The sequence below is a fragment of the Ixodes scapularis genome, unplaced genomic scaffold (genome assembly GCF_016920785.2).
Source record: "Ixodes scapularis isolate PalLabHiFi unplaced genomic scaffold, ASM1692078v2 PGA_scaffold9__187_contigs__length_104089568, whole genome shotgun sequence".
Lineage (NCBI taxonomy): Eukaryota > Metazoa > Arthropoda > Arachnida > Ixodida > Ixodidae > Ixodes > Ixodes scapularis.
In genome coordinates this window covers 53,392,203-53,418,667 of record NW_024609884.1, presented here as the reverse complement: position 1 = coordinate 53,418,667, position 26,465 = coordinate 53,392,203, and the positions used below count along the sequence as shown (strand labels likewise).

Here is a 26,465-nt window from a genome sequence, read left to right as displayed (position 1 = left end):
GGAACTGAACCGAAAGCCGTGAACCCGAACCCGAACCGAACCGATAAAAATATCGGTTCGACACTCTGCGCGAAACTGCTCAACCTCGGCCAGATTAGCTCACGCTACAAAATCGCCTTCTGTGCGCTACCATCTTTGTCTGCAGGGCTGTGGAACGCCTTCCGAGCATGCGCTGTTGCTCTGCTGCGTGATATATATCGCACGCTGCGCATGCGTCCACAGCTCAGTGACTCGGCATTTTTCGCACGGGGTGATAAGCGGTGCAAAGATCTATACCCCATGTCAGTCCGACCGCAGCTGGCGGTTCGATCCGAAGGAGCCGGTCAGGGAGCGCCAAAAAGTGCATCGTCACGGCATTCGTCGCCTTTGTGCGTCTGCAGTCACCGACTCAACCAATCAAGCACAGTAAATGCGTCGCAATCCTGCGCGCTTTTTTTTTTGGACTTAAAGCGATAAGCTGGCAGCTGAAAGTGACCCCCCCCCCCCCCCCCCCCTCGCGGCCGCCGCCCATGTTGCCATTTTTGACCACTACACACGTGACCTTATGGTGTTACGTCTAGATTTTAACAAAGTACCGTGCACAGAATAATTGCTTATGGATCTTTAATAAAAGTACCGACGAGATAAGTTATGTGCCGTTCGTTTTAAGTCCAAAGTGTGCTTTTACGACAAAAACTTGTGCAGCTTCGCAAAGCCGCGGTTCAGTATTTTGAGTTTTTATCGGAGTTAGACACTGATCTCTTGGGCCAACTAGGGTGCCTACATGTTTCCGCCACTCCGTTGTTTAGGGTGGCGACAACGTTTGTGATACCTGTTGCCGACAAACCAGTGTTGCCTACCTCGTCACCATGGCAACCTCCGCTGTTTTCGTCGACCATTTTGTCACACTCGCCGGTCGCGCGCTCGGACTACGCCGCTAATCCTCGTTAGGGCTAGGGAGCGCTCACCGATCTCGTTCCGACGGCGAGGTTTCGGCGTTCAATGCCGGTCTGTTGCGTTCCATTTTGTCGCGGGAACTCGCGTTTCGATAAAAGCAACGCACACTTCCTGCTCGCAACTTCAATATATGAAACACCCGAATAAAGAGAGCGACAGCCACGACGACCGCCATCCCGCTGAGCCTCGCACTCCTCTCATGAACGGAAACGGAAGTGGCCTCACAGTGTTGCCGGTGTGTCGAGACTACAGAAACTCAACGTTGTTTACGTTTAGCAAAATAAGAAGTGGGAAAAAATGGCGGTGGGAGAGGATCTGCGAAAGGCTAACAAGAAGTTGGCGCCACTCTAAAGCGGAGCGGAGACATGTAGGCACCCTAGGGCCAACAGCATTGCAAAAGAAAAAAAAAATAGTTTGTAATGTTTTTTTTACAGCGATCGCAATACAAATCTCGGCTCAGTTTTGCGTATAAGCCTCAGGATTTGGTACGGTCTCGTGTCTAGTGGTCAAAATTGTACAACACAGTTTTTCGCTCTAAGCCTCGTTGTAGAAAACGCACAAAGGTGACGAGCGCCATGACGATGCACTTTCGGGCGGCACTCCCTCATTGTCTCTATGAGATTATCGCGTCGGCTGCGGTAGCGGACTCAAGTGAAACGGAGTATGTAGGCGAATGGTTTAAGACAAAAGCGAGTGAAGTACGTCGTATGCCCCCTGTCTTCTTAAAAAAAAAAAAAAAAAAAACACTTCAAACTGCTTACGTGTAGGAATGCGAGAGCATTTCTACACGCAGCGCATTCCTCCAAGCAGCGCGCCACGTCTTCCCTTTTTCACACGGCGTTCCGGCGGTGAAATCACGCTCCCCCACTGCGCAGGCGCGGCGAACCCCGCCTGGTGTTGCGAGGGCTCGGGAAAAAAACGGAAATTCTTTGGGGAAAAACCTGCTTTTTCTGGTTTTTCCCCCCGACATAGTATTCGAAAAAAAGAAAAAAAAAAAAGCAAAAACGAAACCCAAGTTTCTCAAGTATTAACAAACCTATTAAGCACATTTCTGCAATGAACTTTATAATTGATGTCACTGACCCCATCGAAAGGGAAAATAGTCATCACGCACCTCTGAATTGAGTTTTGTCGGCAGAGCAGGCGGAAACTTAATCACGCTATACTAACCATAATACATCTTTCAGCCCCCAAGAAAACAAAGCAACGCGACGACGGGGCAAGTGAGGAAACACGAGCACCTCGGGTTGTCTGCCGCCTCGCTCCGTCGTTGCACCGTTTGCGTTCTCTAAAAACTATGCACCAACCATCCCGAATGACCGTTGCTTTTTGTTGTTCAGCATGGCTATAAATATTTAAGACTTTGGTGAAAGCTTTAGACGGAGGAGAAATTACAGTGCTGTCTGAGGTTTGTTGGTGTAGTGTGTACGCATGCGATGAAGTCGTGTTTATAAGTCATCTATGGCGTGTTTCTCGGTCAATAAATTAATATATGAAACTCTCAACTTACAGCCAAGTCTCAACTACCGCACCAGCATGAACATAGCTTTAAGTGACATAAGAGCAGATTGACGAAATATAGTCGCATGCCAAACATTAAAGAAAGGAATTGCTGTATGTACTATCATGAAGGTAGTGCCATGTATTAATGCAACGTTAAATTATCACATTCAAGGGGCAGTGAAGTTTAACAACATTGATTTAGTTTGTCATGACCCATTTCTCTTCTAAGGATAGAACTAGTTCTTCACTAAAGAGTGCAGAACTAAACTAAGTACCAACCTTGGACGTGGTAGCTATGCACGCATTGACAAGATATCTTCTGTAACTTAAGACGGATATTCCAAAGCAGTCTGTTAGTTAGCGCTACTCTGAGTCTCTGTTGAGTCATCTCCGTCGTCGCATTTCAGATCAGGGCTGCTCAGATCGAGATTGGAGCAAACAAACACCAACTTCCGCACTCTGTGTCCCTTGAGTCGGTTAATACTTTTGGTGTGGACGCCGCTGAGCTTCGACCAGTTTCGTTCGCACGCAGCGGAGGAGGGTGTAACCTGAAGAAGGCGACAAGCAATTGGTGTCAGGGGCTCAGAGGTACACAGCCCTTGTCACCACGTGGACCGTGGAATATGCTTCGCCGAGTCCTTCAATGCCTTCTCCGACCAAGCACCTGACAGGACCCGATTTTCGGCAAGATTTGACAGCACTTTTCCAGCATCGAGACATAACCTCTCTGCCGTCTCTGTGATGTAGTCCATTGCGTAGCATACCTCTTTTTCACTTAAGCACACCGCTCTTCGAGCTTCGGGTCTAGCAAATTTGCGCCCGCATGTACTGGACGGCAAATAAAGTTGCGTCGTTCACGCAGAATTTCTGCTACTTTTTCTTTTCGCCCTGTGTCAAGGCAGAGTTTGGAAGGGCCTTTCGACTAGTCTTGTTTCTTTGAACATGATCCCATAGACGTCTGAGAGAACAGCAGTGTCTGAATCAACCTCTGAAATAGCACGGGTAACTGGCTGCAACACGTGGAAGGTGCTTGGCACATCTCGCCGAAAGTAGTTTTCATCTAATACTGTTCTTCCTATTTCCCTGCTCACTTGAAGCTATGCAGCGATCACAGTTTTCTGTAAAGCTTCTTTGTTCTCCAGTATGCCTTCCAGTGACATCAAAGTGCCCGCCCAGCGAGTTTCAGCTGGTAGTTTTAATGTGGTCTGGTTTCCAGCATAGCAGTCTTTTTGCCTCTTAGCAAAGTGAGCCGCAACCACGTGACTCTAACATACTTGATTACAGCCTTGGACCTTTTACATACTTCTTGCAATGTCACCAGTTTGAGCATGTCCGGCAGCAACAAGTTTTAGTCCATGAGCACAGCATCCAAGAATAGTGACGCTTCGATAACGCATACTGACTATTGTCCACGCGGTCTTCATGTTGCTTGCATTGTCGGTAACAAGAGCGAAAGCCTTTCTCCACAACCTTCAAAATCTCTCCGCGTTGTAGTTTTCTGTGAGCCTGTGATCTTCCGTCTCCACGGCGCTGTAGAAAATAGGCTTTGGTGTAGCCACCACAAAGTTCAAGATGCTCTCGCCCCGTACATTCGGTTAGCTGTCTGTGAGTACAGTGACGCAAAAAAGCGGCGTGGACTTCTTCTCCCACCTGCGTCATCACTCGGGCACACTCGGCCTCCAGGAGCCGTCCAGCTAAAAAATGCCTGGAAGGGGGCACGAACGCGGGCCTGAGGAGCTTGAGCGTTTCTCGCCAGTATCTGCTTTCCGTAACTGATAAAAGCGTTCCACTAGCATATATCGCTCGAATAGCGCCTCGTCAAGCTTGCTTTGACGCTCTTGCGTCATTCTATCAACGAACGCTTCTATAGATGTTCGCTGCTTGGCATACCTGTCGGCCTTATTTTGAGGAGCTTGGGGCTTTCATTTTCCACAGGTGCGCGCTCTGATCGTAAAACTTCCATAAATGGGCTCCTGGACCGACATGTCCCAGACTCTGATCTTGTCGGGTCGTCCGATGCTGCAGACCTGATGTTCGGCGGGCGCTTCGGACAAAATGCGATGCGCTGCCGCAAGCGGGTTGCGTTGGGAAATTCGTATTTGGCACAGCAAAACCTTCAGACCACTGGCCCCTTATCACTGTTTAGCTCGTCAAAGTTCCCCCAAACGTTGGAGCGCGGCTCACCATGGCGCACAGCGCACAGTTTTGACGGATCCACGGCGAAAGTTTATACCCGATCGAGAACGATGCACGCGAGGTTTCGGAAACGGCGCTGGGGAAGCTAAAGCAATATAGCTGCCCTGGATGGCCTCTCCAAGGCGCACATCACACAGTTTTGACAGATCCACGGTCCACGGCAAGCGTCTACACCCGAGTACGAGGCTCACGACTTTCACTCAGGGGCTGGGAAAGCTAAAGTGATATGGCTCCTCCGGCTGCCCGTCGAGAGTGCGCACGGCACTAACGGCGGGAACGAATAACTGCGTAGGTGCTATCGGTTGCTACCATATGAGTAGTCGAAGCTCAGCTAAATTAAAAAAAAAAAAAAAAAAGTTGTGTAAATGCTAAAAAAAAGTTCATATAATATAATAATCCACCGTAAGATTGGCGGAAATATCTTGTGGTTTTTGACCTCTGTGAATATATTTCGAATCATTACAGAATTATAGCAGTTGATAGAATTTTTCGAATGTTTCCTGAATTTCCGGAAGAAAACTTTTTTTTTGTAGTTTTTTTCCGGCCTTCAAAATGTCCGGAAATTTTCCATGATACCCCGCCGGCTTCACGACGGCTTCCGTGAAGAAGCATTGCGTTGCTGTGCTTTTGGCCAATAGGAATTTAACTGCCGTTTCGCTGTACAGACAGTTACGGCCAACGCCGGCTTCGCTTCATGGGACAGTTAATGCTTTCGTATTAAAAGTCAAACCACTGCAAATCAAACTCACAAGCTGTCGTAGTGCAATGCGCAGCATTTGATGAAGCGCAGGAGGCTCACGATGGCCGTGCTCGAGTCCTCGGTGGCGAACTTGTCTGTCACCACACACGGCGGCAAGCGATTCTTCTGCGCATAAGAAAGGGGTATTTACTCAACGGTGAAATGGAATATCACGCAGTGCTCGCTCTGGCATCGGAATACATCGAAGTGGCGAAGACCACTATAGAAGGAAAAGGCCCGCGCATAAATGAAGAGTTGAGTTTCTCATTGTGGCCAACTCGGGAGTAGCGATAGAAACGAGAAAAAATACACAAAATAGGAGGTACATGCGAATAAAATAATACAAAACATACGAGACAAATCGACGCTCCGAACGCCGTCGCAACTTTACGAGCATATATCGGCGGTGTCGACCGAAATCTCAGTAGAAAGTGCTGTTAGACGTTTCTAAGTATGTAAATAAACTGATTAGATACAAACAATATTGAGCCCGAGGCTGTGTCACGAAGATGATACAAATGCAAAATCAATGCTTTAGTCAGTATGTTAGACCATGTACAAGCTCGTCCTCGTTCTCAATATTTGAGCGTAGTATAAGTTTGAGATATCTTTAGTGTTCTGTTTAGTCTCTTTTGACATTTGTAAAATTAATCGAAAGCTGGTTATCAGAATCACATTTCTGATCCTCAATTGGTTTAATCTACCACCATGCCTATGACCGCCAAGGGCGCATAACGGGCTACGCAAAACGTGAAACAACTGACACGTGTGTAGTGGATCCAATTGCAATCCAAATGTGTCAATGGGTATTCCGTTTCATTGAAACATGGAAATGTCATACTTCTAACAAATAAATCGCCAACGGTAGAACCCCTACTCCGTATAGTATTTAGAGTCAATAAACAAACAAAGACACCTATTTTTAAATAAATAAAGAAACAAAAAAAAAATATAAATAAAACAAAACAAATTTTAGTCTGATAAAAAAAACGCGTCACATTTACTAATGCTAGTCTTTTTATCATTCAACGTGTCCATGAAATGCAAAACATATACTCTCCTAGAGAAGCAGGACAGTAGAGGCCAGTATTGTTTATTGCTATCTATGACTGGCATTTGGTAATAGAGTTACTTACTCGCCTAAACTGGACAAGGTGATATGCTCCGTCACCGTTCCGGGTCCACTTTTGTTTACGTCTCAACAGCGACGAAACGTAAATATAGATTAAAAAAAAAAGCCCCCTAAATCACTTAGTATTAACAAGAAGCGGCAGAAAGGTTCTCAAAAATTGATTGTGCGCGCAACCAGCTAAAAGCTGAAAAACGGCTTTGCAGGTCGTGGTGCACATAAGTGTTTTTTTTTTTTAACTTTCTATGTTGCAACGCCGAAATCACTAAGTGCACAAGAGTTTGCGAGACAAATACCCAGGTGACGAAGGCACTGCAAGACACCTCAAACTGCCTCAAGACGTCATCGGGCGGCCTGAAGAAAAGAAGGAGAAGATTGCACTGGAAAGTTGACAGTACGCACAATGATTCAGTCAGCCGCACGAGGGTGAGCTGCATCTCTAGAATATTTTGTTTTCAAAGTCTGATTTTACGATGCGAACGAATGTGACTATAGCTGACGATATCTAAATAAAAAAAAAAAAACAACTAAAACGTAATACGAGTCAATAAAATCCTTTATAATCGATGTAGGTAAGACATAATCCGTACAACCCCGCATATTTAAGTGTCGTACGCCAGGGAATACAGGATCATGGCCATTATTTTCCTCGTTGGACACAAGAACGCCGAAGGGATGTTGAAGTGAATTTGTTTAAATAGATTGCACAGGTGTTACCGACAATAGTTCAAGTTTTGATTCAGACAGCCGATTCTTACCCTACTTGAACAGTTAATAAGCCCAGCATACTGGTAGCGAGAAAGAAACGAAATTCGCAAGTAACGGCAGTGTCGCTGAAGTCGACAGGCACGTCAGAGCTGATTTCTCGACTATTAAACTCCATGATGATAAGTGACGTCACGGCACTCACTGGTCACGAACGCGAATCCAATATTCGTCGACAGATCGACTGTTGACGAGAACATAAGGTCCGAGTGACGCAGTGGACGTGTCCATCCAATACGTGAGCTGGCTTCGGCTGACGTGCTTGGTCACCGCGGATGTATCACAGTGAAAAGGCGGAGTGCTTTCAAAGGAAAGGTGGTAAGAAATAGTCCACTATATTTTAAAAATATCTTACCGAAAAGCGGGCTTTTTTCTCTCTATACCCTCGTGTACTAGTTCTGTTTTAACCCACTAAACGACCATGCGATTAGTACAAACCCAATCTAGAATCATTTATTCCTGCCAGAATTCATTCCATGGTCCGTTGCCGAATTACCGCTAGTGTTCCACGGCCTAAACGTGATTTTTCTCAGCTGCAGATGCGCACATGCTCAATTTGGTGCCCTAGAGATGCATTGTGTGCTTGTGCTCGGTGCATGCGAAAATGTATTGCGTGTAATTCTTTATTAATTTTTTTTTTATGCTTTGCCGCTCGACGTGTAACTTCGAAGTGATCATGGCCTCGTCAGGAGACATATACTGGTGCCCTTTTGCCGCACCTCGTGGACATATTGTACTTCTGTATTTATGCTCAAATAAACTTTAACTTAGTCACTGACAGAGTGAGAAGGGCAGGGAGGAGCCTCAGTTGTCCCGCCTCCAGCGCCAGCTTCCTACTTTCGACAACGCCCCGGAGTCCCGCGCCCCTCGAGCGCGCGCGGTCGGTCAAAACACGATGGAAGGTATGGAGCGCGTGTGGGAGGCCGGGAGTTCAAAAAACACTCCCTGCCGTTCTCACTCTGTCAGTGACTATGGTGCATCTCGTAGGTTTGAAGATAAGCTCATCGGGACCGCGTTATGCATATGGTTCAGGCTCCCTCCCTCTCACATCCTACAATGATGGACGTTCCTCGCTCTCCGTGTTGGAATCTGAACGTGTGTAGACATTTAAAACAACGGCACTGATCTTGAAGGACCTTAATCGAAAAGGGGGAAAGTGAATGGTGTTACCATTTCAGGTGTTGACGCTCCATCTCGAGCGCGACAGTCGACAAGAAAAACATGCGCTTCTTAGGTCCCCAGAATACGGGGTGCCTGCAAGGATTAAGGAGAACCAGTTGAAACTTGAACGACAGCCTCGCAGAGGATCGCCCTCCAACCAGGCAGGCACTGATTCTTCCTGCGTGTGCTGTAGCTTACAATATCAAACAGACAAAAGAATTTGGCAGAGACAGTTAAGATTGCGTACCTGTAGGAATGCGAAAGCATTCCTGCATGCAGCGCATTCCTACAAGCAGCGCGCCAAATCTTCTTTTTTCACACGGCGCTCCGGTGGTGACACCACACTTCCCCACTGCGCAGACGCAGCGAACCCCGCCGGCTCCACGGCTTCCGTGACGATGCATCTGCGTTGCTGTGCTTTTTTTTTTTGTGTTTTATTCCTTGGGCGCGTCCGCTTTGATCTCAAGTGCCAGGCCGGCTTCCGTGACGAAGCATTTGGTATGACGCGTCGCAGCCAATGGGGATTTAGGTGCCGTTTTCGCTGGACAGACAACGCCGGCTTTGCTCCATGGAACAGTTAATGCTTTCGCATTAAAAAGGGAACCCTCATTTCGACCTCTTCACATATTCAGGGCATTTGAAAATCATGAAAACTGTGCTTTAAGTGACCGCGAAAAAAAACACAACAAAACTGCGTACCGCCGAACCCTTATTTTTCGCCCAAATGCACATATATATATATATATATATATATATATATATATATATATATATATATATATATATATATATATATATATATATATACCATTACTATTTATCGAAAGATGGTGGTGCCAAATGCCAAAGTTTAGAATTTGCTGGTATTTTATTCAAAAGTTATGCGTGATTTTCGGAAATTTTCACTGAGACAATCGCGGCCATCAAAGCCCACGAATGTGCGGAAACGAATGTCATCGAACGTGCTCCATTTTCTCTTCGAAAATTTCCGAAAATCGCCTTCAACTTTTGAATCAAATAACAGTGAAGGCGTATTCGCACTTGCGACTCGCAGCAGTCGCGCAATCGGCTAGCGACATACGACTATTAGCCTCGAGAGCGAACCGTGTCGCCACCGTGCGGCGTGCGGCCGAAATAGGAAACATGCGAAAGCGGGGATACCGCCGTGCGTCCTCTGCTACGGGCGCACGTTGAGAAGCAGGGATCTTGACGACGCAAGCCCGTTTCCGGCTGAGCTGAGCCCTTTTCATTTAACGCTTGTTGGTTTTGTTGTCGTTTCTTCCTACTAAAGGTTGTGTTGTATCGTTTCACGTGCGTAAAAATTCTGCAAAGCGATTTTTGTTAAGTCGGAAGCTTCCATAATCGTAGTGTTGTGGTTTGTATACAACCGCTGGTCCCACACATTTTTCGTTTCTCTCACAAACCATAACTTTTTTAAAACTTTGAATGTTGATTGAGGTATGGTTTGATTAAAAAATGAAAGCCGTTTACAACTCCCTGTAACGCCCAATTAGAGCGCAGCTCTTGAGGGGGAGGATGGAAGGGTACTAAGGGAAGGGTATACCCCTCCTCCCTTCTCCTCACCACGTCATCCTGCCTAGTACTCCGCCACGGGGGCCACGTGGCCTCCGTGAGGTCACGCGACCCCCCTGAGGTCACGCGACCTCAGGGGGGGGGGGGGGAAGTCACGTGACCTCACGGTTACTCCGACGCCGCTCAAGCCGGGAACAGGCGCCTAAGAGCTGCGCTCTAAAAAAAATAATCTGAGGGATCGGTGCTCTTTAATAGACTAATCAATTGATATTGTCACGAATTACAATTGATGAGGCGATAATAACTGAAGAAACTGTACGTTTAATGGGGCCGAACTTGTGCCCAAAAACTAAAAAAAACTGGAACAGAAGAAAGCAGAGCGTCGCGGACGTTGAAGTCGGCGTGACAGCAGAGTCGAACGCTGGGGCGAAACTGACTGAGGATCGCCACGCGGAGCCCCTTATGTACAGTCGGCACGGAATGAAACACGAACAGTGGGTGCATGGTTTTCGCTAGATGCTGCACCTCCTGAACCAGATGGGAGCTGCAAAAAGATGACTCCTCCTTCGATGTGTTAGACTCTTGCTCAGTGCGTCCAAACCTTCGATGTTGCGTCTCTAGGTGACTCAGCGTGGGTCGAAAACCATGCGCTCCTTGTTCGCGTTTCATTCCGTGCCTACTGTACACACTTTGGATTCTGGAACAATCGGCCTAAAAGGTTCGGCAACGAGAACATTCGCACCTCGAACAAGCAAGAGGATTCTGGACTTTACTGGAACACTAAATTGCAAGGATAAACAAAAGACGCGTCGCTACTAGGAATCGAACCCTGGCACTTCACGTGGGAAGGAGGCACGATAACCGTTAGGCCACGGCCGCGCTGCCTACTTGGCTAGCTGCGCGCGCGGCAATATATTTGTTAGCTGATTTTTCACCATTCATATTGCATGAAAGAGATTAAAACTAACATTTTTTTGGCATAATGCATTCCTATTTTAAACTTCACGTTGTGACGTCTACAGAAATATGAACACGGGAAGACTTTTATCTAAAGTGAAGTCCTTTTAAAGTTATTATTTAAACAGTATAATCACCCTCGCTGACAATAGCAAGCATGCTGAAGTGGTTTGCATGTGTCCTAAAAGAAAGAAATACGTCAGAAATATTAAAGCGTCTATTTTTTTTTTTTAACTTTTTCCTGACTTTCTTTAGCACAAGATTCCGATTAAACAGCAAAAATATATATCGCACTTAAAGCATCACTTGAATGTAATCTGAAAGATAATCGATGAACTGCCCAGTCCCGATATGCGTTAGGTGAGGGCAGAGGGTGATCGGAAAGTCTCGTGAGAGTCGCTAGCCTTCATCAGTAAAAGACTAGTGTCACTGCGGCCGATATTGTCCATGTCGTAGTGCGGGTCGTTTGTTGAAGTTGCAGAGTCTACCATGTTTAAATAGAAGATTATATTAAGCGAACAATTTATAATATTAGCCTTTTGACGTCCGCGGCCCTTACCGAGAAAATTGAAGTGGGTGAACCCACACTACCGAGAAATGCATCGTATAACACGCACGCGACTGCGTTGCTCGGTTACACTCGCTTGTTCCACAGGTGGCAGACATATTAGAATAATTCGTTTCACTTGTTTCAATTGTCCTGCCAACGAACAGTTTCAGGATCGCAACAAGACGAGACACTCTCTCTTCATCGCAACGTAGTCGAATTGTTCAGACTCCGAAGAACTTACCCGCACCACGGTAAAGGAAAACATTGGCGACAGCGGAACTCAATAGCACGGTAATTTCCAACACAGCACTAACTTCTCTTTATTCTAAATATTTATATTACTGCATAAGCTAAAATTAAAAAAAAAGGCCATAGAACCTGCGATTTCATAGCCCACAGTACCTGTATTATGTTATCCGGGTTGGAATTCAATGTTTCGTTGAATTGCCACGGTAGTGAACCGATACATCTCTTAAAAAAAAATATTTAACATAAATATCGCAGCTCCCCCGGAGACAGGCATCCGTCGTGGTAATCCATGCTTCCCAACGTCTGCCTAGAGCAGACGACGCATCCACTTGAGCGTTTTTTTTTTTTTTTTTTTTTTAAATTTAGACCGTACGCTGGTAAGACGATTCGATCTTTACTGAAGCGCCGAACAGTACGGCCCCTATTTTCGCTAAAATGGTTTTCCCATTGATACTATGTGACAAAACAAACGCAAGAATCTACATGTGCACCGTCTCGCGCGCGAACGTGGAGAACATATATGGGGCGGCCCTGCTTCTATCCCTTCTTTGATGATGATGATAGCGCGACAGTAGCTCCAACTAGAGCCACTAAATGAGCTGCGCTTAGAGTATCGGTACAGTGTACTAGAATACTTGGGTAGTGTTGGGGACCGAACCGGCTCGGCAACGAGAGCTCGTGAGGGCGCGTGTATTGACAGTTCGTGGCGGTGCTGTAGTCGAGTTATCCGGAAAAAATCGCGCAGCCCGTTTTTTTTTTTTTTTTTTACTTTGAGCGGTGCACGTGTCTCCGTTTCACCTTATGTTGTACCGCAGCGAAGGCTAAAAGCGCGAGCTCATAGCGTTGGCACCTGCCCTTGGTGCACGAGAGCTTGTGCCGCCGAGATGTGCCATAGAGCAAGGAGCTCGCGCTTGTAGCCTTTCCTGCGGTACAACTGGGTACAACACAAGGTGAAACAGAGTATAGGGCACATAAAAAAAAATCGGTATTCTCAAATCTTTTTTTTTAATGCGGTAGGCAAAGGGTTAATGAACGGTTCAATGGGCCATGTTGCAATTGCAGCTTTAATGGGAGCCATTATTAAAGGGGAAACCCAATTTAGAAAGTTCGCGAACAGAACAACGAGCTTTGAGTGAAAGCAACACGGCGCTCGTTTTTGTTGTGTTTGTCCCTCCCTTCTCGTTTTCTTCCTCAAGTTTCATTAGACAGTTTTAGTATAGCGTTGCTGGCTCTTACGTACGCAATACACAATAGTATAGCGTACGCTAAAAATGACCTGCTCGGACCGAATTTAGTTGTGCGTTACGTTTTCGAGTGAACACCGCGCATGATCTTGGTTAGATTTGCTAGAGCTGCAGAATTCCACGTGCTTATAGCGCAACCATGCTCCTGGAAAAAAATATTGAAAATGAAAACGTGTCCAATCATTTTATTTCAAATTAAACCAAGCTGCAGCTGCCTCGTCAAGCGCGCTTTTCTGCGGGGTACAGTGGCTACGAGTAAAGGCCGGTTCTGACACTTGCGTTTGAGTGCGTTTGACTGCGTTGCGTCGAGAACCGAAAGCGAGTCACCGGCACATCTGTGCTTCGTGTGAAGCGTGCAATCTAATTCAAAGAATCATCTTTATAAGTAGCAGGGATGTCCTGGTTTCTCGCTGCCGCAACGCAGTCAAACGCAGTCTGACTGCGTTGCGGCCAAACTCGATCTGGGTCTGAACCAGGCTTAAGGGTGCGTAGCCAAATTCGATCACGGAGCCTCCGTCAATCTTCCCTTTGAAACGGCACCTTTTATCAATGCTATCGCGGAATAAAATTCATGACCTACTGATGTCCAGTACATAGCGAGAACTTCGGCGATTTCTTTTAGAGTCGCTCGTCCATCGGCGATGAACTGTGCGAATAGGCTTAGCGTTGAGCAGATCGCAGCGTTGACGCACATTCCAAGCGGCGAACATTTTCACTGTGCACTCCTTCAGCTGCACGGCGATCTGATTCGACCGCCGTGGGTCCCGGAAAGAATTGCCGAGCTGAACACCACGCAATTTCACGTAACACAGAACTTCGAAAACACCACGTCGCCTTTGCTGCGCCAGTCGAGGTAACCGCCATCTTGAAACTGGCGCTCTCGTTGGGTCCGAGATCTCTCGAGAACGTCCCGCAGAGCCCGCTAGCCCGCCACGCAAAATCCCCAGCGTTGCGTGCGTACGCAATACGCTAGCTCTTCTATTGCGTTCTGCGCACGCGCACTCCCGACCCGCAATTTTATTGCGTACGCAAGGCTTTAGCGTACGATCCACTAAAACTGTCTATTATCTCTACCAACCCGCTCGTTCTGTCCTGAGATATTCATCGCTAAAATTTTGCCTTTCTTCGCTTAATTAAAAAACCGCGCGCTGAAAGCGCGAATGAGGTTGTGCTGATATTCATGCGTAGAAGAATGACATAGTTGTTTCTGTCCCCTCGTCACTAACTCGACAGCGTGTCTTCGGCGGACTCGCCGGCGCCACACATCAAGACGACTAAATCACTATTCTACGTATTATTTTCATAACGCGGTTTCTGAATCATGCGAAGAAAGGTTAACTTTTACGATAAATTTCGCGAACCTCGTTGCTTTGTCGCGAATTGTCGAAATTGTGTTTTCCTTTAATAATTATTCTTTTTAAAACTGCAATTGCACCATAGCGAATTGAGCCGTTAATAAACAAGTTAACTAACAGATTTGGGTTAATTATTAAACGGTTATTCACCCATTAAACGGTTATTCACCCAAAACGGTTATTCACCCATTTATTGTCCACCGAGCCCTACAGATATAACGAAAGACGGCATCCACATATCTGCCACATTCTTTTTTTGTAAAATATGTAAAGTTCTGTAAACAATAAAACAAAAACACCCTGTATGTTTGCGTGAACCAGATACGCCCCCTGTGGAACCTTGGGTCTTTCCCTTCGGATACCCAGCTCAGGCGAGACTTATCTGGTTGTCAGAAAGCAGCTGTCGGTTAAATGTATTGTTATGAGCGTGTAGGTTTCAGATGGTTTACCCTCAAGAGGATAATGCGCTGCGTATTGTAACCATGCATGCGCTGCACATTGTAACCATTACTTCAATGCCGTGCTGTAAACTATTACAACTTTTTCTTGCCTGATCTACGTGTGCTCATGTTTTCTGCTCAAAATGATGTGAAATAGTTGCTTGTTTTCTTTGAATCTTATAAAGCATAAGTTGTTCAGCCCACGCTGTCTTAGTTTTTGGACTTAAGTTCAATGTTAAAACGCACGATAAAAATTGTCACGGCCTATAAGCCATTTCTTAGAAGTGAACGTCGGGTGGTCCTCGGATGGTCGTGGCAGCCATTAAGAAATAAAAGATTCTCACCATTTTGCGACCGTCGCTTGGGTGGTTCGTCGCATAAATGAACAGAAGAATGAGTGACAAGTGAAGCGAGCTGATTAAGATAAAAAAAAAAAAAAGACGGACAGAAAAGAAGTTAACCTGGGGTATTAAAAACATACGAAAACAATCTCGGACTTTAGTGTGTGCCGTTTCGTTTTATTATAAAATAAGATTAAAAAAAAAAAAAACTGCTTCCGAGTTTTAGATATTCCTTGCAAATATCTAGTGTTCGGCCTTTGCGACCAAGAAAATGGGCATTTCATTTAAAATGCTCACCATCCGACAAACCGAAAGTCGCAGCTAATTCTACGCTGAAACAACTTGCCATCCGCTTCTTTAAAGTCGCAATTGTTTTTATGAAAAGGAAGGGTAATGTAGTTTTTACTGCCCAATACATTGAAGCATCGTGTTGCTAACGATCGTGCCGCAGCGTAATTGATGCCGCGGTACGACCGCTGGCAGGTCGTAGCTGTATCAGAAATCCTATGTGCACCCCACCAAAGCGGCACCAAAGATTCATACTTTCGCGCGTGCAGCCGCGCATGCGCACACCATCTGGATAACGCGCCGGTGTCGACACCTGTCGCGATCAATACCACGCGCTTCAGGCGAGCCCCTCCGGTCCCCAACACTACCCAAGTATTCTAGTACACTGTATACTATCGGCACGCCGTTCCTCGACATTGTTGTGTGCGCCGCCATTTTGGCTGGTATGCAGAGCAGACGCAACTGCCCATCGTCATGATTCAAAAGTGCAACTTCTTCAGCATTAGACTCGGTGTTAGGAAGATAATTTAATATTGCTTTGCTCTGTCACGAACTGTTTAAACATTTGTGGAGGGCGGAAACGCGTTTCCTGTGATTTCAGATAAAGCTTCAGATAACTGGCGACCATGATTTTAAGACACAATATGGCCAAGTGTCGTTACTCTGAAGCGTAGCTTATTTAGTGGCACTAGCTCCACCTCAAGGTAGATCTCGAGGCCAATACTTAGTTTCACCCAAAGTCCAGACGCAGCCGGCGCTACGAGCTGATGGGACCAATCAGACAACGTCAAAAGCTTACCATCATGGTGTTCGTAATGTTTCGGTTTCTGTACGTGTTCTATATATATCATCGCTGAACCAATCATGAACTGAAAAGGCCTAATCACTTGCGCTTTTGACGCTGCTTGATAGATATCTTTACATCAAACGAGGTATACCGCGATCACCAATGTTGTTTCACACCCATTCGCGCGATCAGCGAATCGCGGCTCTTAAGAGCCGTTGACGATTCCATTCTTTCCGCCACGCGTATTCCGAAAAGCTTGCGAAAAACGTCAGCAGTCCGAATTCGGCACTCTGATTGGCGTGTTTTCGTGAACGTCCCATCAACTGGTTTACGGAATGAGGGAGAAGATGGGAAGGAGTGTGGCTTAGACACGCCTCAGTGATTTACGCCCTAGCCCTTAGCCGGCTCCCAGAATTATTGCTCACCCTTATCGGGTGAGCAAATCTGGGAGCTGGTTGAAGACAAGCGCGTGAATAACTGCAACAACCCCCCCCCCCCCCCCCCCCTCCTAAAGCAGGTGATGTGACATTTATGAAAACAAGCTAATCGGAGTGTTGAAATTGTGTTGACTTGCTCCACAAGATTTTCCGAAAACGCTTCCCGCAACAGGACGGATTCGAGTTACGCTGCTTTCCCCCTTAAATTGTCTTCGTCATAAAAAAAATGGTCTTGGGATATTTGTTTGTGGGTGGACTCGAAAAACAAGGGCATCCATGCGTATTGCACCAACACCACCTCGAATAATCGAAGCCTGAGAGACACTCGAATTTTGAAATCATCACAGTGAGATCGAGCGAAGGCGCAGATTGGATACGAGTGTTACGTAAGTGCTCGGCTCTGCCTCGTGTCCAATCAACGCATCGAAGGACGCTCGGCATGGGGCTCGGGTTCAATCGCTGAGTTGGCGTCATTCGACTGTGATGACGTCACATAGAAGTGCGTTTACCTGATAGCTTCGCTGGCGGATAATCGATACTCGGGCTCCAGAGTGACCAGGTGGTGCACGAGATCGTCAAGCTCCGCGTTGACGGGATTCAAGATGGGTCGGCCGCGCAGAATGTTCGTCTGGCATTCGAGGTCATTCTTGCCAAACAGGTGGTTCCCAGTCACCATGTAGTAGATCAGCATACCGGCAACCTTGCGAAGAAAGACGCCGAAACTGAAAAGGCTGTTCGTGTTTCTAACGGATGGCCGTATTTCTTGGAAAAGAAGCGTGCGATTGAACACTACCGGCGAGGCTGGCGAAACATGTGACGTCACAATTCTCATTCCCTCTCCTCTTCGCTTCGTCCCTTGGAGCTCGTGAACCGAAGCAGGAGGAGAGAAGCGAGGCCGTTTTTCCCCATTCCCAAATGATCCAGGAGGATCGTGAAGGTTATAGTCATCGCTTGATCGCGCCCTTCTTTTCCAAGAATATAGCCATTCATTTGCGATATCCATGTATGAGTTGTGTTCTTCGTAGCGTCCCGTTCAAAGCTTCTGCGGCCTTACTTTGCTTCGCTTCAGCATCCCTTTAAACGTACAGGAACGCGCCTACACTGAATAGACTGTCAGAAGGGAAAGAGTCCACTCTAAAAAAAGCCCGTGCGTCTACTTTCCCGCACAACACTCGGAGAGTCAATCAGTGTAACTTACGGAGGCAGCTCAGCAAATGACGATGCCGAAACTTATGTTTAGACCAAAAAACGCAGTCTGAGTTGTGACATTAAGCAATGCGAAACGTCACGCTTGCATTGCTTAATGTCTTGCATATTTTGCTTCCCCACCAAGCGCCTCGGCAAGTTGGTGGCGGTCGTAACGCTCCCCGAATTTAGTACACTCTAACACCGTTGTATAATTAACAGTGAACGAGGTGCTATTTGTAAAACCGTACTTTCGCGTCCCAATAAAGTCATATTGTTTTGTTCAGCACGATGCCAAGCAATAACTAAGTTGGATACTTGTCGGATCTGTCGCCATACGTAAAGTTCAAAGTAGGCGAGGTTTGTTTCCTCCGTCAAATACTTGTTTCTCAAGTGTACACAATTTACGACTCTCCACGAGGCAAACACAAACGGGGGCGACGCCGGATTGCATGAAACACGGCGACACCGGCGGGTTGCATGCAACGTGGGTTGCATGCAGCTTGGACTAAATGCATCCTGGGTTGCATGCAACACGTGTTCATACTGGCACCGGCGGGTTGCGTGCAACGCGGGTTGCATGCAACCTGAGCTGCATGCAACGCGCGGTTACGCCGACGGCGACGCCGCTCAAGCCGGAAACGGGCGCCGAAGAGCTGCGCTCTAAAACAATTCAATTCGCTTCATTCTGCTACGTAACTATTTAAGAACTGATTTACTTAACTATTTAGGAACTGATTTACAGAACTATTTAAGAACTGATTTATGGAACTATTTAAGAACGGCTTTACGAAACTACTTAAGAAGTAATTTAAGTTACTATATAAGAGCTTCTGATACGTAACTATTTAAGAAAACTGACTTACGTTACTATTTAGGAACCGAATTACATAACTATTAAGAACTGATTTACGTAACTATTTAGGAACTTCTACTTTGTAACTATTTAAAAACTGATTTACGTAACTATTTCAAAACTTCTGTTACGTAAGTATTTAGGAAATCTAAACAAAGCTACTGGAGATAACAATGTTTGTCCTAAAAATTTCACATGAACAAAATGCATATGCTGCGATCTATTCAGTCCTATTACAACAATCACTTGACTTAACAACCCATCCCGCGGACAGGAGACTCGGTAGAATTTTGCCTATGTTGAAGTCCGCAAAAAAAAAAAAAAAAAGAACGATTCAAATTATAAATTCATACTATTAAATAAAAAACAACGCAAAAAAAAAAAAAAAAAAAAAAAAACGAGGCACGAAATAAAGAAACTGAACAGACCAAGCGCTGACCTGTCCACTTTTTTACTCGTCCTTTTTTTCTTCTTCTTTTTCGCGCTGTTTTTATTTGAGATGCATTACTTACTAACCCATGTGTGTACAATATAATTAACTTGCATACCTTGCAAAATTATGGAACATTTTTTCTACTCTCACAGTATGAACGTTTTGTGAAAAAAAATCATTTAGTATACAACCATCAACATGGTTCCAGGAAAAAATGTTCGTGTGAGACCCAGCGTCGTTAATTCGTTACTGATCTGTATAACAACTTTTACTCGTTAAACCTACACGAACGCTGTTTTCATTGATTTCTAAAAATCATTAGGCATGGCTCATCACCATTAACTTCTGTAAAAACGTCATAAACTAAACATTCATCTTTCTATTATGAACAAGATAGCTGAATTTTTAACTAACCGTAAATAAGCTGTTCATCTTCGTCAGGACTAAAGACAAATCACCCACCCTTCCCCCTTATGTAAGCTGTTCCCCAGCCTCCAGGGTAGCGTTCTGGGTCCACTTTTATTGCTTATTTATATTTATTTATTTATATGCTTGAGGACCAGTTTCCGGGTATTACACAATGAAGGGTTTAAATACAATTTCAAAATTCTGTGTAATACATAACAAAAAACAATATGAGCATAGCACACAGAGGCATACAATTAAGACAATAATAAAATTACAATTCTCATTATAAGTTTAAGTTTCATCACTATGATTAATAAAGATAGTGATTTTTTCTTGAAATTTAGCGCTGTACGTTCTTGTAGCAACGTTATTTGGAAAGAGATTCCATTCCGCAATTGCAAGTGGTAACGCAATATGCGACGAAAGAAAGTGAAGCATGAATGAATTTGGTGTTACAAACATTGCCAATTCTGGCGGAAACGCGACCGGGGGTGTCGAGAATGGTTGTTTGGATCTGCGGATTGTGATAATAGATCTTATGAAGAAGGAGTAGCCGGGAAAGCTTACGCCGTAAGGAAAGAGTCTCGAGGCCTGGATGATTGCGAAGTGATGTGACGCTTGCATACGAAGAATAGTCCGAAAGAAATGTAGCTCAATGCTCTGTTCTGAATGCTGTCAACTTAATTAGTTAGATAACTTTAAAACGGTGAGCATATCGGCGACGCCAATTTAATTTATGATGTTACCAGACTAAATCGTGAAGTATAACGTCTTAATATCTGGTGAAGCGAATTTGAGGTTAGGACTTAGATACCCAAGTGTGCGAGGAGTCTTTAAAACAATTTCTTTAATGTAACCATTCCATGTGAGTCTGCTGGTGATGTGAAGTCCTAAATATTTATATGATGTGCAGTGACCAGTACTAATGCTGCTTAGTTGAGGGAAACTCGGGGAGGTGGTACTACGTGTGAATGCTAGTATTTGCGTTTTACCACGTTGAGGCTCATCCGCCAGTAATGGCAGATGATATTAATGACCTTCTTCTCCATCTAACATCTCCATTTAGGCTCTTTGCGGACAAATGCGCACTTGCCGTTCTATACTTACCCTAAAGATTCATTGTTACCACGGCAAGTTAAACACGCTATCACTATGGTGTAACATGGCATGGGAAGGTGAATGCAACCAAGAACAAACTACTCACAGTACCATTCACTGGTTAAAAAAAATCCCGAAATATAGAACGACATCTTACTGATATGATGAAGACGGCATGGGCGAGCTTCAGTTGTCCGACCTCCAGCGCTGACGTCCTACCTTCGACAGCGCTTTGACGTTTCGTGAACCTCGAGCGCGCGCGCGCAGCCAAAGCAAAACGGAAGGCATGGAGCGCGTGCTGGAGGCCGGGTGTTCGAAAGACACACCCTGCCGCTCCAACTCTGTCAGTGACCATAACACTGCCTATCAAGAAAACGTCGAGGTATAAATATCTGTAGTCGGTGCACAACCTCTCCAGTGTTCGCTCTGCTCAAGGGGAAAGGTTTCCCCTGGAATCTTAACCTGCAACCGACTGTTAGCGGCGAGATGTTTTGGTGGCACCCTTGTATGGTTAGCTCTCGTGACGTCATTATCTTGCGAAGAACAAATTCGATGGTGTGTCTAATGAGCATGGTGGAAGCTTGAAATCATTGCGCTCTGAAACCAACACTGCCAACATGGTTAAAATTGAAGTTCTTACATTCCTTTTATTTCCGTCGAAGAGAAATCCTTTGCTGACGTCATAGTCAGCATTCGGCCAATCGTGGAAGGCCGACATAGAGACGCTTTCAATCGCGCACGTCGCCAACAGGGAGTATTCACTGTCGGCCATATCTGTGTGTGCGACTGCTGAGCGCGCGCTGACTGCGAGGTTCCGCAGTTCCTTTGCAACGTGCATTCCGCACCATCAAGATTGCCGTCTTAGCAGGCTATTAATGTGAGCTAGTTCTGAGCATGCGCTCTCAACATCGCCCTCAAATATGACGTCCAGTGAATAGCCCCTATAGGTGTGAGATTTTCTGAAAACCTAAAATGGCATGCTCATATTAACACCATAGTGGTTAGCGCTTGTAAACCTTTAGCGTATATTTAACGCAACCTAAACCTTACACACAATCTGTTAAACTAACGGCTTATAATCTAAGTTGGACTACGTTAACTTCATGTGGTGGTCTCATCAGGCATATCTTATGAACAAACTTGGAAGATGTTCAAAACAACGTCTCTCGATTCATTTCTCATGACTACTTCCGGACGTCCAAGCATAACTACATTAAAATAAATCCTAGATATTTCTCCATTGACTGAAAGAACTAAACTTGCTCGTATTCTCATTTTCCACAAAATCTTGCATTCCTCTTCTTTTCGGTGCCATAACTGTCAACCGCCATCATGCACCTAGCTCCTTGCGTCGTGACTAGAACTTAGAAGTAAATCCTCTATTCGCGAGAACCACGTAATTTCGGAATACAGCTGCTTTTTCTAGCCATTAAAAATATGCATTCTCTCCCTGAAACGATTGTACTCAGAGCTAACCAGGATAGGTTCAATGATCTTTACAAGGAGCACCTGAAGCATGTCTTTCATTAATCAAGACGTTTTATGGTATAAATTTACTATTTATCGGTTCATTGCATTTTTATTATCTGTATGATGTGTATCTTGCTCCTAAGCAAACAGTTATTAAGCAACTCTCACAGTTAAATCTTGTTTACTAGATCAAACCCCCCTCCTCCTCATGTAATCTACTTCAGGTGAAGTGCCTCCGAGGAATAATAAACTGCACTGAACTGAACACAAATTTACGGTCGTTGCGATCGTCTGAGATGACCCACATAAAAAGAATGAAGAAAAAATCCGCCGCAAGCCAAAAAAGAAAAAAAGAGAGAGGTCACCGTCAGGCAGTCTTGTACACTCTACTCGATAAACTAATCGATTAAAATTACAATTACTTTTGCTTAAAAGGTACTTAATTAGATCACTCGATTACACGAGATAAAAAGTAATTGGCCCTTACTTGAAAAAGTAACCGTTACTTCTCTGATTACTTCAGATTTTCAAAGTAACAGATTTTTCTGCCGGTTCGATAACGGGTATTTTGTATTATTCATTAATGAATTAGAATCACCGAATTATGAACTATACATACCTTCTTAATCCACCAATTTTGCTAAATTATACTAATGTCGAAGATTTGGTTCGATGATTCCGTGGTAAGAAACTTGTAAGACAAAGGTCACCATAACAAACGGGAGGGGGAAAACAGTAACAGTTACGAGTAACTTCTAAAAGTAATCAGATCAGTGTTGCGATTACTTCCTGATAATCAAATAATTACAAAATTACTTCAAAAATAATCGATTGCAAGTAATTTGATTAGTACTTGGAATGAGTAGCGTAAAAGTCTGTCATCCGCTTCATCGGATGGACCGGGACGGCAGATGCGGAATTGTTTGCGGCGAGTGTACGAGGTCTCGGATTCCATGAATACGTACACCTTTTTCCGTTATAGGAAACCAAACGCGCGAGTGGCGCCCCGAGTGCGCAGGCAGCAACAGTGACTAGCCGAGGTTGGCGTGTCTGGCATTCTGACCGACGCTCGACGTCTGGACCGGTACACACAGATCGCTCTTCGGGTTTCGACCGTCATTCCTTTCCGGATTTTTGGGATGACAGCCGAAGTGCCTGCAGGGCTGCCGCGGCATTCATGACGTGCCATGTGCAACTGGAACCGCTCCAGCTTTAACTAACACCACCTGGAATAATCAAAGCCTGTGCACTAGAATTTCGACGTCATCAAAGCGAGATCTATCGAAGACACGGATTGGCTACGAGTGCTGCGTCAGTGCTCGGCTGGGCCTCGTGTCCAATTAACACGTCGAAGGACGCTCGGCATTGGGCTTGGGTCTAATTGCCGAGTTGGCGCCATCCGACTGTGATGAAGTCACATGGAGGAAGAGTGGGGCGTTCGAAGGCCGCCATTATTCTAGAAGATGGTGTTGGCTTGACTTGACCTCTCTACGCACGCTCTCTTCAAATAGTTTAAGCAAGATATTCTGCTGAAAGGACATGCCAATCGAGTCACGTGGCGGCATCACAAGTCCAGGAAGTTGAAACTCAGTTGACTAATGACGTTAGCCGATCTCTTCCGAAAATATCCGAAAGTACACGCGTCTACACAGTTCGTGCCGGGATGCCAATCTCTGGTCTTCTTGTTATCCGCTCCAGAACCAATGACGTGGCGGCAGGTTGAATATGCGTCAGTTCACGTTTCAACCACCCCGTTCCTGATGAACGGGACGTATATGTCGCCTCGCCGCATGAATGTTGAATCTGGAAATAGACCCTTTTCAAAAAGTATAAACTAGTAGCTGTAGCGCCAATTATCTGAGTCGGCTGTAGTTTGATCATATCCCCTGAGAATGTATTCAACACGAGAACCGCATCAGCGGTCAGTGTGAACTCGGATCCAATCAAACGCTTCATGCCCAAGGATGGATGGATGAATGGATGCTAACGGCTCTACCCTTTATAACGGGCGGTAAATTGTGCCACCTAGCCTAGAAATTAAGAACCAAAAGTATGATTTCTTTCCTTCGCCAATTTGCTAACCCTCTGTAACTTCCTAACTATCACCAGAAGGTGTGGAATATCACCAGGATGACCTTTATGCAGTGGCGCCACAAGGGGGGTGCGGGGGGGGGGGGGGGGGGGGGGAGCGGGCCGCTCCGGGTGCAGCGCTTCTGGTGTATATCCTATACGCAACAGCTCTTCTGGTGTATATCCTATTCCGCTCCTGCGCCCACAGTTCTATCTTGTCCGGGGGATACGCAAGAGTATAGAATTACACCCTAGTCTGGAAATCTTTAGTGTTTTCTTATTTTCTCGATAGAACCAACCTGCATGTCAGAGGCAGTAGACATCACCTTCGCTGCCAGCTCACTAGCCACTGCCTTGATAAGTTCTCGTGGCCGCCAACTGACGTCACTGACTGAAAGAAATATTGAATACCGTTGCGTGAAGTCTGTCTTAAGGCCCGTTCACACACCTGCGTTTGACTACAACCGACTGAGACAAGACCGGTTTTGAGGCGTCTATACTCCGTTTCACCTTCCGTCCGAGCACAGCGGACGCTAGGAGCCATCCCAGCCAATGCGGCGTTGAGGGAGTGTCATGCGACCTTGAGCTCCCTGTGTCGCCCCGCCCCACCGGCAGGTCACGCGACTTTCTCCCGGCGCTGGATCGGCTGGGATGGCTCGTGGCGTCCACTGCGCTCGGACTGAAGGTGAAACGGAGTATAGTGACGGCTTGCGACCAGCTCCGGAGCAGCGCATCCGGTGCTAAGCCGTTGCAAGAAGCTTAAAGGGGCACTGACACATCAAAATCATATTTTTTTTTATTATCCGAAACGGTTGAAAACGATGCCGGGGCATTACCCTCAAAATTTGAAATTTGGGAATTCAGTATTTGTGAAGTAAAAAAACAATTTCCAAATGCCGAATTCGAAGTTCCCGCGCGATCGGCGCCGGCGCCTTGACGTCAAAAATTGCAGAGACCTGAGAGTCCACTTTCCTGTCACCACTCCCTGCTGTTGCCATGGCGACCCAAAGCGAGGAGGATAGGAGCGAGCGCCGGCTAGCGCCGGCGTTGCGGCGGACCGGTTTTGAGCGGTGTCGCCTGTTTTCCGTTGGAGGATACAAATCCAGGAGACGGCACCACAACGAACTCCCGATTTTTGGTATTTCAAAAAGAAGGGCCGTAGTGCGTTCGCAATTGCGTTAAAAAACATGTTTTAGGATTGCCGTCATTAAATGTTATAAAGATGCCGCCTACAAAGCTTCTAAATTTCCTGATTTTTGACGTCACCGATCAAAAGAAGCGAGGAGGCGAGAGGCGGGAAAATCAAACGCCAAAAATAAAAAGGCGCGCGTGCGCGCGGGAAAATTTTTTTTCGCGATGCGGTTTTTTTTTGCGTGTCTATGGCTGCAACTTGCATCGTTTTAGACAATAAAAATAAATACGACCTTTGGGGTGTCAGTGCCCCTTTAAGTACCGGTTTTGTCTCAGTCAGTCGTACTCGTTTGCCAGTGTGTAAACGAACCTTTACTACGGGAAAACGCACAGTACAGAACTCCTACTCTAGGAAGGTGTCATTTTCTCAGCAATCTAATCTCACTCTAAACTTTAAGTACCACATGAAGTACCAATAAAAGTTACACAATACCAGACATACTATCGGAATAAAATGGTGTATGGAAGCTACTTGCTGTCTTCAATCCATATTTCTTTTTATACTAAGAGGATTTTCAGTGTCTATATATAAGGCATGCATGAAGCAGTGTAACTGCCCTCTGTAAAGCACGCTGAGAAGTAAACACATTATTTTTGCATTGATAAAACTAGAAATGCTGACGAACCTGTGTTTTTGCCTCTGCCTTCCACTGGAGTTTGGATAAAACCAAGTGGGACGTTTGTTAGGACTCCCTGCGGCATCAGATCAGACAGGAAAAGGATTCCCTTCGATGAAACCAGGATGTTTGAAGGCTGAAAAAAGGCACACAAATATAACGGAATTTCCACGGCCCACAATGAGGTGCTCTAACTTGTTATTCAAACGAATCAAGGTTATTAGCTTCCACAAACGTTCGAATAAATATCAATCGAAGTGGCCGGATTGTCGTTTGAAAAGACCCGATCACATCGAGAAAACACGGACGGTCGCGACATCAGCACAACATGTTCGACAACAGTCGGTCAACTTATTCGTCGTTCTCTCTGTTGCCCGACAATCCTGTCATAGTGTTGTAACATCAGCACAACACGGACGACAGTGGCAATGTTGCCTCGGTGTGACAGCCTTCTGCAACCGAAACAGTAGCAAATTGCGTTGTTGGACACCGCGCGTCGCCCGGTTCGGTAGAGGAGCAAATTTTGT

General features: G+C 45.6%; 1 protein-coding gene across 1 annotated transcript in view; it reads right to left on the bottom strand.

Moving 5' to 3' along the window:
- Nucleotides 1-26,465, bottom strand: part of LOC121045872 — an 81,581-nt gene that overhangs the window by 8,940 nt on the left and 46,176 nt on the right. Inside the window, exons 13-18 of the mRNA XM_040499270.2 lie at nucleotides 25,948-26,074; nucleotides 24,430-24,521; nucleotides 17,120-17,310; nucleotides 8,439-8,522; nucleotides 6,800-6,857; nucleotides 5,385-5,500 (exon numbers count right to left, since the gene is read on the bottom strand). Of these exons, the coding sequence (XP_040355204.1) occupies nucleotides 5,385-5,500; nucleotides 6,800-6,857; nucleotides 8,439-8,522; nucleotides 17,120-17,310; nucleotides 24,430-24,521; nucleotides 25,948-26,074 (668 nt within the window). The remainder of the gene's footprint in view (nucleotides 1-5,384; nucleotides 5,501-6,799; nucleotides 6,858-8,438; nucleotides 8,523-17,119; nucleotides 17,311-24,429; nucleotides 24,522-25,947; nucleotides 26,075-26,465) is intronic.